Below are 17,032 nucleotides of genomic sequence, written 5' to 3'. Positions count from 1 at the left end.
GGGGGCTGCGCAGGAGACCCACAGCAAAGAGAGGGCTGCCCCCCAAACACAGTACCATGCCTTTAAAACCCGCATCCCTCCCCCCCGTCGAGGGAGGGGCAAGGAGGTGCTCCCCCAAAGGTAAACTGCCCCCCAACAGCCCTGGAGTGTGTCTGGGAGATCTGGCCAGAAAGCGACCCCTCCCGTGTCCCGAACCCCTAAAAATCCATCCGTGGAGGAAGCCAACGTCACCTCGCTTGGGGGGCTCTTCTGGAGGCGGTGGGGGTGTGGGGGGGCAGGCGTGTCAGGGGGGGAAGAGAGGCAGCTGATGGGATGGCCGTTGTCGTGGCGAAGAGAGAGGCGAGTGAGGGGCACCCAGTCCAGCCCCTGCCGCGATCCCCACAAAAGTGCCCCCTTTCTTTCTGTCGGCAGGAGTGACTTGGGGGGAGGAGGAGGAAGAGGGCGGTCAGGACATCTGGTGGGGGGCTTCCAGCATCTCCATGAGGAAGGTGTCGATGGGGGTGTCCCCAATCAGCTTGAAGAAGAAGAGGTGCTCCAGGCACTTCAGCCCGATGGAACGCAGCGCAGGAAGACGCAGGAGCAGCTTGGCAAACCTGGAACGAGCGGGGAGAGGCGTCAAAGTCCCCAGCTGTCAACGGCAGAACTCCCTGCCACAGGACGCAAGGGGAGCCTCCCTCGGCAGCTGCCCTGCCCTCCGCAAAGGCCACTTTCTGGACCTTTCCATGGGAGGGGAGCGAGAATATCCCGGGGGGGGGGGGAGAAGTTATGGAACTGGGATTTAAAATTTACCAGCATGTTACACGCTAAAAGAAAACTATGTGAAAATGATGTACCGTTGGTATTTAACTCCCAGTAAATACCTGCCCACCTAGCAGTTCAAAAACACGTCAAAGTGCAAGTAGATAAATAGGTACCACTCCGGCAGGAAGGTAAATGGCCTTTCCATGCGCTGCTCTGGTTCGCCAGAAGCAGCTTTGTCATGCTGGCCACATGACCCAGAAAACTGTGGACAAATATCAGCTCCCTTGGCCTATAGAGTGAGATGAGCGCCGCAACCCCAGAGTCGTCCGCAACTGGACTTAATGGTCAGGGGTACCTTTACCGTTACTTTGCCTTTAAATTAGCAAAAATGCTTAAAACGGGGTCAAATGTATGTTGGAAATGTAAGGAAAAAGAAGGCAACTTTTATCACATGTGGTGGACATGTAAGGTAGTAAAATAATTTTGGGAAATGATATATAATGAATTGAAAAAAAATGTTTAAAATAACTTTTTCTAAAAACCCCCGAAGCTTTTCTTTTAGGAATCCTAGGTGCTGAAATGACAAAGGAGCATAAAAGACTATTTATGTATGTGACCACAGCTGCACGGATGTTACTGGCCGAGATGGGAAGAAGATAAAGTTGCTACCAGAGAAGAATGGCAGGTGAAGTGGATGGATTATGCCAAATTGGCAAAAAATGCCCGGAAGAATAAGAAATCAGGAAGGCCAAAATTCCAAACAAGGAATGGGAGGAAATTTATAATTTATCTCAAAAACCATTGTAATCAACACAGTTAGCAGGACTGGAATAACACTTGCGGCATAATGGTGAACTTTGGACATAATGGAGATGTAAAATATTTGTTGTTTAGTCGTGTCCGACTCTTTATGACCCCGTGGACTAGAGCATGCCAGAATATTTGGATTATAATAAAAAATACAAGAGGGAATTATTAACAATAGGACCCACTAAGGGAGGAGGGAAGTCCAGGAGATTCCCTGGAATTTTGTTTTTTTGTATTGGGTTAAGGTAAAGGGACCCCTGACCATTAGGTCCAGTCATGGGCGACTCTGGGGCTGTGGCGCTCATCTCGCTTTATTGGCCGAGGGAGCCGGCGTACAGCTTCTGGGTCATGTGGCCAGCATGACTAAGCCGCTTCTGGCGAACCAGAGCAGCGCACGGAAACTCTGTTTACCTTCCCACCGGAGCGGTACCTATTTATCTACTTGCACTTTGACGTGCTTTTGAACTGCTAGGTTGGCAGAAGCAGGGACCAAGCAATGAGAGCTCACCCCGTCGTGGGGATTCGGACCGCCGACCTTCTGATCAGCAAGTCCTAGGCTCTGTGGTTTAACCCACAGTGCCACCCATGTCTCTATGTATTGGGTATGTGATTGTAAAATTTGATGTGAAAACCGAATAATAAATATCCCAGGGGGCTTTGCCACAGTCGCTGTCTGCGGGGCCTTCCCAGCGCAGCCCCCCACCCCAAATCCCCGCCTGCCCGTACCTGCCCTGTTGCTCAGGATACTTCTGTTTGCAGTAGGACTCGAGGGAGGCATAGACCTTCTCCCGCAACAGCTCCACCTCTCCGGGGTTGGAGAGACCCTTCGCATCTGCCGGAGAGGGAGACGGAGGTGCTCAGGAAAGGAGAGGGAATCAAGACCCTCCCCGGGTGCAGGCCTCCCCTGCTGCCCCAGGCCCCTCCTCTGCCGCTCACCTGGATTGAAGAGGATGATGGCCCTCAGGCAGCCCAGCTCTGTCTTGTCCATGCGCATGTCTCGCATCTTGGACACCAGCTCTGTCAGGACCCTGGTGGGACGGAGGGAGGGCGGGGGGGGGTCAGCAGCAAGAGAGAAAAGCCCCACCTACCCACCCCAATTGAGGGCGGCCGTCGCCCCCCTCCCGCCCAGGCGCGCACCTGTCAAAGATGGCCCCCACGCCGGCGCTGTGGGCGCTGTTGCGATGCACGTGGAGGCCGGTGGCCAGAAGAATGCCGTCTTTCACGGAAATTGAGCGGTGGGAGAAGGAGGCAATGAGCAGCTCGTTCCAGCCTGGAGAGAGAAAGGAAGGGGGGGGGTTAATAATACTAATAATAATAATGATAATAATAATAATAATTTTTATTTATACCTGCCCTCCCCAGCCAAGACCGGGCTCAGGGCGGCTAACAACCCATACAAACAAGATTCAAATACAGCATTAAAACATTAAAAACATTGAAATGCATTAAAACGCAGCCTCGCTTCAAGGGAAAATCAAGCCAAAAACGTTTTTTGGGGGATGAAAATGTCAAGTCTTCACCAAGGCTAACTATCCAGAGTGGTCCTACGTGGGCCAGAAAGAAAGCCAGAGAATGGCGGGGGATTTGCCTAATTCAGGGGTGTCCAACCGGTTGACTGCAACCAGCAGGTCGATCCCCAGGTGACCGTGGTTGATCGTGGGATCCTTATCGCTCACATTGTTTAGAATCATGTCTCTGCCCCCTCACTCTTTCCCAGAGTCACATTTAGTGGGCGTTCCTTTATTCTCTTCTGTAGCGTTGTGTTCGCCTGTTAGCGGCAATTTATTGCAATTCTTCACACTTACTGTTTTTTAAAAAAACCTCAACAACTTTGGGACCCCCCCCCCAAAAAAAGTCAATAACTTTGGGAAGCCGCCCCCTAAGAAAAGGTCAACAACTCTGCCCTGCTCCCCTAAAAGAAGCTTGACAACTCTGAACTCCCCCCAAAATAATGGGTAGATCACTGCCTTCTTTTTCTGGGAGTAGATCGCAGTCTCTTGGGAGTTGGGACATCCCTGGCCTAATTCAAAGCATTCCAAGATGGTGGCCATCCCTGTCTCCAGTGGGAGGGAGTTCCATAAGGCCATGAGTTGAGACTCACACAACAGAAAATACTATTTAGAATCTATTGGACTCCCCATCTATCGTAGCCCTTTGCTAGAGACGTAATATGGACAATGCTTGTTGGATATAAGATGCTTTTAGTGTACCCCACACTTAGTAAGTTTGGGGAGAAAGTGCTGGAATATATCAACAAGACGGAAAAAGATTTTCAGTATTCTTTCGAACCACACAGTGGAACCTCGGTTGACCGGAAGACCGTTCAACTACCAAAACGTCCGATAACTGAGGCGCAATTGCTGGTGGGCAAAATCCATTGGAAAAAATGGAGAAACGTGCCTTGGAAGCCGTTCGACTTCTGAGGCATGCTTGGAAAACGGAAGCATTCACTTCTGGGATATTGGCGTTTGAAAGTCAAAAAGTTTGACTTCCAAAGTGTTCGACAACCGAGGTTCCACTGTATGGAAACTGACAACGTGGGACAGAAAAAAGGGATTCTCTGTTCCCTAATATGCAGCATTTATCAACCATAGGGCCTCCCAGTATATTCCAAAGGGGCCACAGGTGAAATTATATAAATTATACAATAATAAAAATTAAAAATAAAACATGTTCTGTTTACAAAGAGAATAGCTCCTGCCTTCTAGCTCCTCCCTCCCTGCGAGAAGCAAAGCTACAGGGAACCAGTCAGAGGGTCTTCTGGGTAGTGGCGCTTGCCCTGTGGAACGCCCTCCCACCAGGTGTCAAACAACTATCTTTTTTCCTTTCCCCTGTGCTTTAATGTTGTATTTTAATCTAGTTTTTTAAGTTGCATTTCAATCAAAATGTTTTTATTATTGGTTGTTAGCTGCCCTGAGCCGGGTCTTGGCTAGGGAGGGCGGGGTATAAATAAGATTTATTATTATTATTACCTGATATTTTACATCTGAAGGCAGCCCTGTTCAGGGAAGTTTTTAACGTGTGACATTTTAATGTATTTTTAATCTTTGTTAGAAGCTGCCCAGAGTGGCTGGGGAAGCCCAGCCAGATGGGCGGGGTATGAATAATAAATTATAATACAGTGGTGCCTCGCAAGACGAAAAGAACCCGTTCCGCGAGTCTCTTTGTCTAGCAGTTTTTTCGTCTTGCGAAGCAAGCCTATTGACGGCTTAGCGGATTAGCGCTATTAGCGGTTTAGCGGCTTTTAGCGGCTTAGAAAAAGGGGGGGGGAGGAAAAAAACCCTGCAGGAACTCGCAAGACATTTTCGTCTTGCAAAGCAAGCCCATAGGAAATTCGTTTTGCGAAGCACCTCCAAAACGGAAAACTCTTTCGTCTAGCGGGTTTTCCGTCTTGTGAGGCATTCGTCTTGCGGGGCACCACTGTAACTCTAAACCACAGAGCCTAGGGCTTGCCAATCGGAAGGTTATTATTATATGGTAGGATGGGGGTGGGGGGGAAGGAAACAAGGCCAGAAAAAGGTTGGAAAAAGGCCAGAAAAGAGGAAGGAAACAAGGCCAGAAAAAGGTTGAGAAACACTGCCCTAATGGTGGCAAGAGAGAGCGAAAAGGATGAAGGGGAAGAATAGGACTGCAATTCGCCTTCACCCAGGGCTTGGCAGCTTCTGGAGGCAGACTCTATTTGGATAAAATGCAGTGGCATTTGGCATGGTTGTCCACAGAGGGTTCCCGGCGACTCCCCCACTCACCTGCCCGCAGCAGGATGACCTGGTCGTCGAGGGGCAGCTCCGAGAAGTGGGGGATACGCTTAGCCCACTCCACCAGGGTGAAGAGCTGCTTGTCGGCTGCCTGGCAGATGTTGGTGACGGGGTCGTTGGGCTGCAGGAGCAGAGAGAGGGAGGAGGCCGGGACGGTGGGTGGGCAGGTTTCTGTCAGGAGAAACGCCACCCCCCAAAAAAAATACACCCCTGCTATGCAAGAGACTGGGACCCCCGACCCACCCTTGCTCGGCCCCTCACACCCACTCCCCGACCCAGCTGGACGCCACTCCATGCCCTTCCCGCCCCCCTAGACCAGCACCCTATTGCTGTGGTTATTCATTAGATTTAAACACGGCCCTTCACCACAAGAGCTCAGAGGCCAGCCTGATAGCAGCACTCGAACCCAAGACCAGCGTCCTCCTGTGGCTTCCAGCAGACGGGTTCCGGGCGCGTTTGCTGCCGCCGACGGTGGAGGCCGAGCATGGCCTTTGGGGCCCCCTCCAAAGTCAACCCAAATCTGGCGGCAGGCAACCCTCTCCCGCTGCAGCAAGGAGTTCCACAGCTGAACAACGCACTGCCAAAGTATTCCCGGGGGACCAGCTGCCCCCCCCCCGCCCACAACCAACACAGCAGAGGCAGCAAGCCACCCCCTGCCCCCCACCGCGCCTCATTTCCCTCTCCCCCCGGCGGGTATTTACCTCGTTGACGTCAAACGTCCGGGGCGAGCGTTCTGATCCCGCAGCACCACCACCCCAACTCACCGAGCTGCCCCCCGTGGCGCCGCTTCCCTCGACCCCCTGGTCGGACTTCTGCTCCACGGCCAGCTCCGCCTCCAGGATCTTCTCCACCGGCATGTCCTCATTGGCCCCGCCCCCGGCCAGGTCCCCCTCCCCGTCCTTGTCCTTGCCGCGCTGTCGCTCCTCCTGCACCGCTGTGGGGGACCCCGGGAGAGCGGGGGGAGAGAGAGAGAGACAGAGAGAGGCGGGGGTGAGGGACGAGACGAGGGCAGGTCCCAATCCACCCCCCCCCAGGAAAGCAGAGAGAGAAGGGAGAGGGAAAAGTCGAGGAATCACCCCAAGCACAAACTTCATCCCTCTCTCTCTCTCTGCCTCTGGGTCAAACCCGTCGGCTGAGAGAGAGAAGGGGATTCTGGGTAGGCGGGACGGGAGGCACCACCACCAAGGAGGCCCGGTGGGGCGAGGCAACGCGACCCCCGCCACTGCTCCCCCCGAACCCAAAGGGAGCAAGGACGGGGGCCCCTGCCGATGGGGATGGGGTGGAGGACGAACACAGAGATCAACCGCTGCCGCCACTGGGCTGTTGGAACTGCTACCCCTGGGCTGCCTGGACCGCCCCCCCCCAGCCCCCCCCAACCCGGTACCCTGCGGGGCTTTGGTTTCACGGCTCCCGTCAGCCTCTGGGTTGCGCTGGCCAGAGTTTGAATCCAACCAAATCTGGATGATGGTGCTTTGAGGGACGGAAGGCTCTCTCCCCAGCTACCTCGGGGACCTACGCTGTTCCGCTATGCCCTGGAGCCCAGCGCTGCCTCAGATGGTGGGCTGCAGCTGCCTGGGGGCTCCCACATCTGCCCTCCTTCTCCTCGACCTTCTGCAGTCAAAGCAGCGGCCCGCTAGCGCAAGACAGGAGTAGGAGCAGTGAGAGAAAGGAGGGTGGGCAACTGGTTCACTGCACAAGCCCTCACTCAAGGAAGCTACCCTCTGGCTAAGAGTCACCAGCAAGCGCTATGATCTGGCAGGCGTCGATCGTAGAACAGGAAGGGACCCCGGGGGCCATCGAGCCCAACCCTCCACAATGCCAGAATCACAGCTAAAACAACACGGCAGAACAGTCAACTCATGAGAAGGTGGCGCTGAGCCGCCCAGGAATGGGCACAGCACTTTTGGTCAGTCCCGTGTCCAGATCTGGGCATCCCAGTTAAAGAAGTGAGGGGGCAGCTAAAGCCGCAGAGGACAGAACTGGGATTCAAAATGACCTTAACAGATTGGAGAATTGGGCCCAAGCTAACAGAATGCATTTCAACAGGGACAAACGTCAGGCTGTGCACTTAGGAAGGGGGAAGCAGACGCACAAATAGAGGATGGGGGACACCTGGCTGACTAGCAGTACACGTGAGAAGGATCTCGGGGTCTTGGTGGACCACAAGCTAAACTTGAGTCCACAGGGTGATGCAGCAGCAAAAAAAGCTAATGCGATTCTAGGCTGCAGATCAAGGAAAGTGATAGTCCCACTCTATTCTGCTTTGGTCAGAGCACACTAGGAATTGTTGTTGTTTAGTCGTTTAGTCGTGTCCGACTCTTCGTGACCCCATGGACCAGAGAACGCCAGGCACTCCTGTCCTCCACTGCCCCCCGCAGCTTGGTCAGACTCATGCTGGTAACCTCGAAAACACTATCCAACCATCTCGTCCTCTGTCGCCCCCTTCTCCTTCTGCCCTCCATCTTTCCCAACATCAGGGTCTTCTCCAGGGAGTCTTCTCTTCTCATGAGGTGGCCAAAGTACTGGAGCCTCAGCTTCACAATCTGTCCTTCCAGTGAGCACTCAGGGCTGATTTCCTTCAGAATGGAGAGGTTTGATCTTCTTGCAGTCCATGGGACTCTCAAGAGTCTCCTCCAGCACCATAATTCAAAAGCATCAATTCTTCGGTGATCAGCCTTCTTTATGGTCTAGCTCTCACTTCCATACATCACTACTGGGAAAACCATAGCTTTAACTATACGGACCTTTGTTGGCAAGGTGATGTCTCTACTTCTCAAGATGCTGTCTAGGCCTGTCATTGCCCTTCTCCCAAGAAGCAGGCGTCTTTTAATTTCGTGGCTGCTGTCACCATCTGCAGTGATCATGGAGCCCAAGAAAGTAAAATCTCTCACTGCCTCCATTTCTTCCCCTTCTATTTGCCAGGAGGTGATGGGACCAGTAGACACTAGGAATACTGCTTCCAATTCTGGGCACCACAATTCAAGAAGGGAGACCAAGAGGATCAAGGATCTAAAAACTAAGCCTTATGAGGAAGGGTTGAAGGAGCTGAGTATGTTTAGGCTGGAGAAGAGGAGACTGAGAGAAGACATGAGAGCCTTCTTCAGTTATCTTAAGGGCTGTCCCATGAAGGAGGGAGCGTGCTTGTTTTCTCCTGCTCTGGAAGGGAGGACTTGAACCCGTGGCCTCAAGGAGATTCTGACTAAACGTCAGGAAGAATATTCTGAGAGAAGGAGCTGCTGTACTGCGGGACGGCCTCCCTCGGGAGGTTCTTAAGGAGAGGCTGGGTGGCCATCTTTCAAGCTGCGATTCCGGCAAGGCGGCGGGTTGGTCTAGATGATCCCCTGGGGTCCCTTTCCCGCTCCACGAATCGACGAGGAAGCCGACTCCCTCCCTGCGGCCCTGCAGCCACCCTGCCTGCCTGCCTGTCCCTGGGAGGCCCCTCCCCCTGCTGCAGCCCCCCCTGCCGCCCCCTCCCTCCCTCCCGCTACCTTCGCGCTTCATGCCGGTGGCCAGGCATTTCTGGTAGCGGCAGTACTGGCAGCGGTTGCGCTGGCGCTTGTCCACGATGCAGTCCTTGTTGTCGCGGCAGGTGTAGCTGAGGTCCTTCCGGATGGTCCGCTTGAAGAAACCTTTGCAGCCCTCGCAGCTGTAGACCCCGTAGTGCTTCCCTGGAGGGAGGGCGCCGGACGGACGGGGTGAGCGGGGGCAGCAAGGGGGCCGGGCGGGGTGGGGGGGTGGAAGAGGAGGAGGAGGAGGAGGAAGGGCCAGCTCCTCACCCACCCACCCTCCCTCCCTCCCCACCCCCAGGACACCTCCAACGCCCTTGGCCTCCCCACCCAAGCCAGAACCCAGGCTCAGCCCATACTGCAGGGTCACAGAACTGTATACAGGGGGGAGGCACCTAGGTCCTCACCCTAAAATGCAGGAATTTCCTTGGTTTCAAAATCTCCCCCACCTTATCTCTCCCCCCGCCCCTGTTCCCTAAAGCATCAACCCCAAAGCAGCCCTTGGCCAACCATTCCTTCTTCCTTAAATATGCCACAAATCCAAGACTGTATTGAAGGTAAAGGTAAAGGCACCCCTGACCGTTAGGTCCAGTCACAGCCGACTCTGGAGTTACGGCGCTCATCTTGCTTTACTGGCCGAGGGAGCCGGCGTACAGCTTCTGGGTCATGTGGCCAGCAGGACTAAGCCTCTTCTGGTGAACCAGAGCAGCACACGGAAACACCATTTACCTTCCCGCCAGAGAAGGACCTATTTATCTACTTGCACTTTGACATGCTTTTTAACTGCTTGGTTGGCAGGAGCAGGGACTGAGCAACGGGAGCTCACACCGTCGTCAGGATTTGAACCGCCGACCTTCTGATCGGCGAGTCCTAGGCTCTGTGGTTTAACCCACAGCGCCACCCGCGTCCCTAAGACTTTATTGCATCCCCCAACCAGCTTTGCCTAATTTGGAGACTGGGAGGCAGCAGGGCTAGAATACACCCATCCCTCCTTGTCTTCATCTGGCAGGACCTCATCCGGATCCAGTCTCTGTGCAGAGCCCAGAGTGACAAAATATCTCCCTCCATGACTGTGGGGACACAGAGAGACCAGCCCCTTCCTTGCCACCCCAAACACTAAGGAGTCTTTGCATTATTATTCTTCTGCTAGCCCTCAAGTGGGAACGCAGGGGCTGCTCCTGCCCTCTCTCTCAACTCCCCATCTTCCCCGTCAAAACAAGCCAGAGACTTCTCCCCCACTCCCCGCTGCCTCGAGCCCTGACCCCACCCAAGCCAGAACTAACCGCCCTGCCCCAAGCGCCCCCCGCCCCCCCCCCCCGAGACACCAACTCCGCTGACTGGGGCTCCTGCGAGGTCCGCACGCACACCTGACGACCGGTCGCCGCAGATGGCGCAGAGCCTCTTCCCGGGCATGATGGCTCCGTGGGGGTGGCCGGCCACCACCCGCATGCCCAGCGGGGGCTTCACGTCGTCCGAGCTGCTGACCGAGTGGAGTCCCGACAGGTTGACCGTGGAGTTGATCTGCGGAAGGGCCAGAGAGGGCGCTCAGTCGCACGGCCTGAAGACTGGCCTGACCGTTCACTCAAGGAGCAGCGATCGGGATGTAAAGTGCTGAACAACTTAGGTCTCACAACCCGACGAATCGCCTCCCCCCCAATGTGCCTTAGTTCTTAGTCTATAATAATTTATAATAATAATAATAGTTTATTATTTATACCCCGCCCATCCGGCTGGGTTTCCCCAGCCACTCTGGGCAGCTTCCAACAGAACACTAAAAATATTAAACATTAAAAGCTTCCCTAAACAGGGCTGCCTTCAGATGTCTTCTGAAAGTCTGGTAGTTGTTCTTCTCTTTGACATCTGCTGGGAGAGCGTTCCACAGGGCGGGAGCCACCACCGAGAAGGCCCCTGTAACTTGTTATTCTACTTTATTGACAGTCTGAAAGTATTGCTGTCAATTTCTCTTGGCGAGAATTTTGTTGTTACTTCTTTCCTGTAAGTCGCTTTGAGGCTTGATTGGGTTTTGTTTTGTTTTTACAATCAAGCAGGATATGTGAACGAGAGGAAATGAAATAATTTTTCATTTTATTACTGACATATTGAATTCCTTGTTTGCATTTTCTGCCATGGCAATCCAAAGCAACTTACAACCCCATAGTAAAATAAAAGTAAAAAATAAAAGTCAAAGGCCCGGTTGGAGAGGAATGTCTGTCCCCTCGGGAGCCTGAAAACGTGTAACGAAGCCGCCAGGTGAGCCTCCCTGGGAAGAGTGTTCTGCAATGGGAAGCCACCACTGAAAAGGCCCCGTTCTCACACTACCACCCTCCTGCCTATCCATCTGCCTGCATTTAATTCTATTAACATTGTTTTTTATGACAGTTTTCCTTTTTCCTAGGCTGTTAGCTGCTCCTACTTCATCTGTAAGCTGCCTTGATTCCCATCAGGGAAAAAGGCAGGGTATAAATAAATATTATAACAACAACAGCAATGCTTTGTAGGTCAAAAACAGCACTTTGACTTGGGCCCAGGAACTAAGTGGTCACCAAGTTTATTTACTTCTTCTTCTGTTTATTTATTTTTCATTAGAATTTGTATACTGCGCTCCATCTGTAGCTCTCAGGGAAGCCCACAGCATAGAATCACAGAATCATAGAGTTGGAAGAGACCACAAGGGCCATCGAGTCCAACCCCCTGCCAAGCAGGAATTGCCAAGCATACAATTGTAATTTAAAACACACACAAATAATAATAAAAACAATGATGGGGGTGGAGATGCTCCTTCAGATATACAGGACCGAGGCTGTTTAGGGTCCTAAAAGTCAGCACCAACACTTTGAATTGTGCTCAGAAATGTACTGGGAGCCAATCATGGCGCAGAAGGCATAGATCTTGGCTCCCAGCCCGTTTGCTCCCCTTCACCCAGCTCCCAGAGGGCGGCGGCGGTGAGCAGGCTTACCTGGGGGCTGCTGACAGGTCCGTAGCCGATGGAGGGTGTCGCTGGGAGTCCTGGGGACCCCATGGAGGAGCTGATGACAGGGAAGGGAGAGCCCAGGCCGCTGATGGAGGTGGTCATGGCGGAGCCGATCATGGAAGGGTGCAGGGGAGCCGAGGGCTCTGGCAGAGGGGATGCTCCAGTGCCTCGCAGCGGTGGGGAAGAACTGAGAGAAGAGCTATCCGGACTCCGGCAGCCTGGAAGGGGAGAGAGAGCGTTAAAGGTGACTCTCACCCCTCTGTGCTCGTGAAGACACACACCGGAGAGAGACCCAAGTCTGAAATGAGCCCCCGCAGCCTCCACCCCTTCCGCCGTTTCCCCAGAACTGCTCACTCCGGATATTTTGCAACCCCGCAAGAGGCGCCACGAGACTCAAGGGCTTCCTGGCCGCCCGCCTCTGGTGGGGAAGGAACCCAGGAGACCGGCGCCCAGGCGCCTTCCCTCCCTCCCTCCTGTACACAGTCAGAAGCTGGCGCTCGGAGAGAGCCAAGGAACCCAAACGCTGGGAAGTTTAGAACAGATTGATTCTTTTTATGGAACCTCCAGTCCCAGAGGCAGCCTATCTTGATTCCTAGCTTCTCAACGCCCCCCTTGGCCTGATCCTGCAGCAGACTCCTCTTACATTCTTATGTTCTACTCTCTTCACGAAAGAGCTTCCCAACCATCAAGCGAGAGGTGAGCAAATCCTGCGGGATAAAAGCCCCCACGGTGGGCACAAGACCCCTGCATCGCAGCAGGCTGGACTAAATGACACCCCAGGGTCCCTTCCCGCTCCACAATTCTGTTGTTCTATGCTTCTTCACATGGCCTGCTCTGAGTAACCGCAGAAGCTCGGTGGGAGAGGGAGCTGGTGGATTGAGCAACGGCCACTTCCTCCTTCCTTCAAAACAAGCTGCCACTTCAGGATCATTCCCACACAACTTGCGCACCCCCACGCAGCTTCCTCCCCGCAGCAGAGCCCGCCTGCCCCGGACTCTGCCCTCTTCTTGTTCCTAGTAGTGCGACTCACGCAACACGTTGGCAATTAATATACACAGAACAATAATTATACATACTTTATCAACCTTCTGAGAAAAATACAAAACATTACACAAAGCCACAAAGACTTGCGAACTACCCAGCCTAAAATGAACTTGTAATGTCAGGTTTCAATAGATTTTTCAAATGCTTAACTCAGTTTTTTAGATAAGTTCATGAAGATACCAACAAAAGGTAAATTCGGTGATTATCCACAATACCGAGAGATGCTAGTGGAGTTGTAAAGAGACAGGCCGCTGTTCTGTACTACAAAATTTTGATTTTATGTATAATGAATATGTATTTTTGATTTATTTGATCATTTAGAAGTGCATTAAGCTATTTCTAATAAGATTTGGTTTGAATTATTATCAGTGAATATCAATATACGTATCAAGACTTTGAGATTAGACCACTGAAGAAGCCCGGAAAACTTTCTTGGGAGTGTGCTACCTGCAAGCCCCAGTTAAAGGGCCCCATCGGGGGTGAACAGCAGCCTTTTGATTACCGTATTTTTCGCCCTATAGGACACACTTTTCCCCCTCCAAAAATGAAGGGGAAATGTGTGTGCGTCCTATGGGGCGAATGCAGGCTTTCGCTGAAGCCTGGAGAGCAAGGGGGGTCAGTGCGCACCGAACCCTCTCGCTTTCCAGGCTTCAGGAAGCTATCCGTTAGCCGTGGGAGAGCCGCGTGGCTCTCCCATGGCTAGCGGAGAGCTTGCCGGCACCCAGAAGCTTGGGGCGCGCTGAGCTCCGCACACCCCAAGCTTCGGGATTAGCGCAGGGCACTACCAGGGCAAAACAGCTGCAAAACCCTTCTTGTTCCTGGCAGCAGAGCACACGAACCCCAGCCCTTCTGCCAGGAGCCACCTGCGCAGCAGACAGTCTCCAAGCGTCCTGTGGTGGTGAGTTCCAGGGGGCCCAGGATCTCCTGCCCCTCACAGGGATCGGCACAAAGTTGTTCAGAGCAAGGTGTGTGTTCCTCTTTTGAAAGCCCTCCCTGCTTGGGGGAGCATGGGCGGAAGGAAATGGGGTTGGGCTGCTTTGAGGTCCTGAGACGGGGAACTGGGGTCTGGCCGGGCAGAGCAGCCATCGGGACCTTCTCTGGAGGCCACTCAGACCAGAAGGACATCAGCTGAGCCTGGCTGCTAGACCAGGCCAAAGGGGGCCCATCTATCTTGCCCAGCCTCATGTTCTCACAATGGCTGATCAGACGCCGCAATGGGGAACCAGCCAGCGCCTCTCCCCTCCTGAGGGTTCCAGCAATCAGTATTGGATCACAATGTTCACAACTCACAGATAATTGCCAAATGGCACCTTAAATCTAGGTTATGGTTGCCACAATGGAATGTCCTTTTATTTTTTCCCAACGAGGTTTGTTGTTTTTATTATTCATTTCATTTACAGGGGTACCTCGGGTTAAGTACTTAATTTGTTCCAGAAGTCCGTTCTTAACCTGAAACTGTTCTTAACCTGAAGCACCACTTTAGCTAATGAGGGTCTCCCGCTGCCGCCGTAGCCCGATTTCTGTTCTTACCCTGAAGCAAAGTTCTTAACCTGAAGCACTATTTCTGGGTTAGCGGAGTCTGTAACCTGAAACGTATGTAACCCCAGGTACCGCTGCATTTACATTCAAAAGAACAAATCTCAAAGGTGGCTTGCAGCACGTTCACACATCAGACAAAACCATCCAGGATAAAACTAATTCAATCTTCCAAAGGAAATGTTTCAGATCCTTCTCTAAGTGACATTTGGCTTTCTTCATATTTATTTATCTACTTAATTTTCATAGCTGCCCCACAGCAGAAGGACTCTAGGAAGCCAGTGGGGGGTAACGGTGAGTGTCAGGCGAGGGCCTGGCTTGCGGGGTGAACTTGGGCCAGTCACAACCTCTTTCCCCACCTCGCAGGGTCGTTGTAGGGAATAAGGGTGTACCATGTACTCCGTGGAGAAGAGAGTGGGATATAAATGTAGTAACTACACCCCACTGTATTCCAAGAATACTTTAAAATATAAACTGATATAGAAATGAATTGAAGGGGGAAATTAGCGCTTAGACAATCCCTTGTGTGGCAACCAAAACCTAAGTTTAAAGGTGCCATTTTGGCGATCAGCTTATACACCTGAGCTTCTAACACTGGTGTTAGGGTGACTGAACTCTCCCCCCACCTTCTACGTACACACACCTCCCCTCACAATCTCAGTTTGGGTTTTGTTGCTTCTCCGGTGGCAGAAAGGACCTTGGGCTGCAGTTAAATCTTGCCTCAGGAACCCTGTGCGTCTATGTTGGTGCAACATCAAACTGCCTGGGAGAGCTCAAGGGGTGCAGAGCAGAGGCCCACCATGGCCAAATCCTGCTCCTCCAGCATCTTCTGCAGCCCCAAAGGAGGGGCAAGGCGAGGGGGCTGCTCTGAGAGAGCTTCCCTAATCCCACTTGCAAGGGGGTTGGGCTAGATGATCCTCTGGGTCCCTTCCAAGGCTGCAATTCTAGGATTCTTGTTTTTAAGCCAGGGAAGCGAGGAGGAGGAGGAGGAGGAGGAAAACTGCACCGCTTGGGTCTCTGCCTAATGCTGCTGCTTCTCTTAGTTGCAACCCTTGTGCAGACAGGGCGGGAGTCTTAGAAGATATCTGAAGGCAGCCCTCTTTAGGGAAGCTTTTAATGTTTAATAGGTTATTGTATTTTAATATTCTGTTGGAAGCTGCCCAGAGTGGCTGGGCAAACCCAGCCACAGATGGGTGGGGTATTAATAATAATTTATTATTATTATTGCCAGAAGCAGCAGCAGGACTTCCCAAATCATTACTATTATTATTATTATTATTGCCAGCAGCAGCAGCAGGACTTCCCAAATCATTACTATTATTATTATTATTATTGCCAGCAGCAGCAGCAGGACTTCCCAAATCATTATTATTATTATTATTATTATTATGATTATTGCCAGCAGCAGCAGCAGGACTTCCCAAATCATTACTACTATTATTATTATTATTATTATTACTATTATTATTATTGCCAGCAGCAGCAGCAGGACTTCCCAAATCATTACTATTATTATTATTATTATTATTGCCAGCAGCAGCAGCAGGACTTCCCAAATCATTACTATTATTATTATTATTATTGCCAGCAGCAGCAGCAGGACTTCCCAAATCATTATTATTATTATTATTATTATGATGATGATTATTGCCAGCAGCAGCAGCAGGACTTCCCAAATCATTACTATTATTATTATTATTATTATTATTATTATTATTGCCAGCAGCAGCAGCAGGACTTCCCAAATCATTACTATTATTATTATTATTATTATTATTACTATTATTATTATTGCCAGCAGCAGCAGCAGGACTTCCCAAATCATTATTATTATTGTCGTTATTAATTAAATCTCGCGCTTCCCCCGGAGATCACAGGCGAACAACGCAAAGGCAAAATGCACAATAATAGAGAAGGGAAAACAGAATCAAAGCAAACCCTTATTATTCTCTGCACACGCGAACACGGCGCCCCAAACCACAGCAGATGCCCCCCCCCGCCCCTAATCTCCTGAGAGGAGGACCCCCCCTTCTGTTTTTGCGAGGCTAATCACGTGTCCCTGGGGGGGGAGGGGCGGCCCCCCCCTTACCTGCTCCGGCCCGTCCCGGGTCTGCCATGGCTGCTCCGCGGGCGGATCCCGAGGGAGGCCGCGACCCCGACCCCGCCGCCGCCGCCAGGGGCTCCGGGCCTCGTCCCGACGCCGACGCGGCCTCCCCCCCCTCCTCCTCCTCCTCCTCCCTGGGCCTACCCACAATGCCCCTGGCGCGCAGGCCCAGGCGCCCCCGCCGCCCCCGCCTCGGCCTCCGCTGGGCCTCTCCGCCGGGCGCTGCCCGCCCCGCAGCCGCCCGCTCACCCACCATGCACCGCGGGGCCGCCGCCGCCGCCGCCGCCTCTTCCTCCTCCTCCTCCTCCTCCCGGGCGAAGGGGCCTCGGGGACAGGGCCAGACTCCCAGCAGGCACCGCGCGAGGCCAGGAGAGGGGGTTACCCGGCAGGCACCGCGCGAGAGGCGGAAGAGAGAGGGGGGGCCGCGCTCCGCCCGCCCGCCCGACAGGCGCCGGGCCAGCCTCCCACAATGCATCGGGGCCTCCCGGATGCGAGGCGTTTCCCGGCAGGCGCCGCGGCCCCAGAAAGGGGGCGGGGCGGGAGGGGAGAAGGGGCGGGGCCTCTCGCA

General features: G+C 52.9%; 1 protein-coding gene across 2 annotated transcripts; it reads right to left on the bottom strand.

Annotated features, from left to right (window-relative positions):
- Positions 1 to 310: 310 nt before the first annotated feature.
- On the bottom strand, positions 311 to 16,684 carry RXRB (retinoid X receptor beta). Of its 2 annotated transcripts, none has more exons than XM_079963608.1 (10): positions 16,450 to 16,684; positions 11,766 to 11,998; positions 10,177 to 10,330; positions 8,792 to 8,971; positions 6,068 to 6,237; positions 5,295 to 5,424; positions 2,686 to 2,818; positions 2,485 to 2,576; positions 2,275 to 2,380; positions 311 to 593 (listed from the first exon to the last, which is right to left on the bottom strand). In XM_079963608.1, exons 1-10 carry the CDS (start codon positions 16,475 to 16,477, stop codon positions 446 to 448), a joined length of 1,374 nt encoding a protein of 457 aa, XP_079819734.1. In that variant the 5' UTR covers positions 16,478 to 16,684; the 3' UTR covers positions 311 to 445. The 2 variants fall into 2 exon arrangements, with proteins under 2 accessions (XP_079819734.1, XP_079819733.1); XM_079963607.1 differs by having other exon boundaries at positions 6,005 to 6,237; positions 16,450 to 16,597.
- Positions 16,685 to 17,032: the final 348 nt, after the last annotated feature.

Source organism: Podarcis cretensis (genome assembly GCF_951804945.1).
Source record: "Podarcis cretensis genome assembly, chromosome: 2".
Lineage (NCBI taxonomy): Eukaryota > Metazoa > Chordata > Lepidosauria > Squamata > Lacertidae > Podarcis > Podarcis cretensis.
This window is presented reverse-complemented; position numbering and strand designations above follow the sequence as displayed.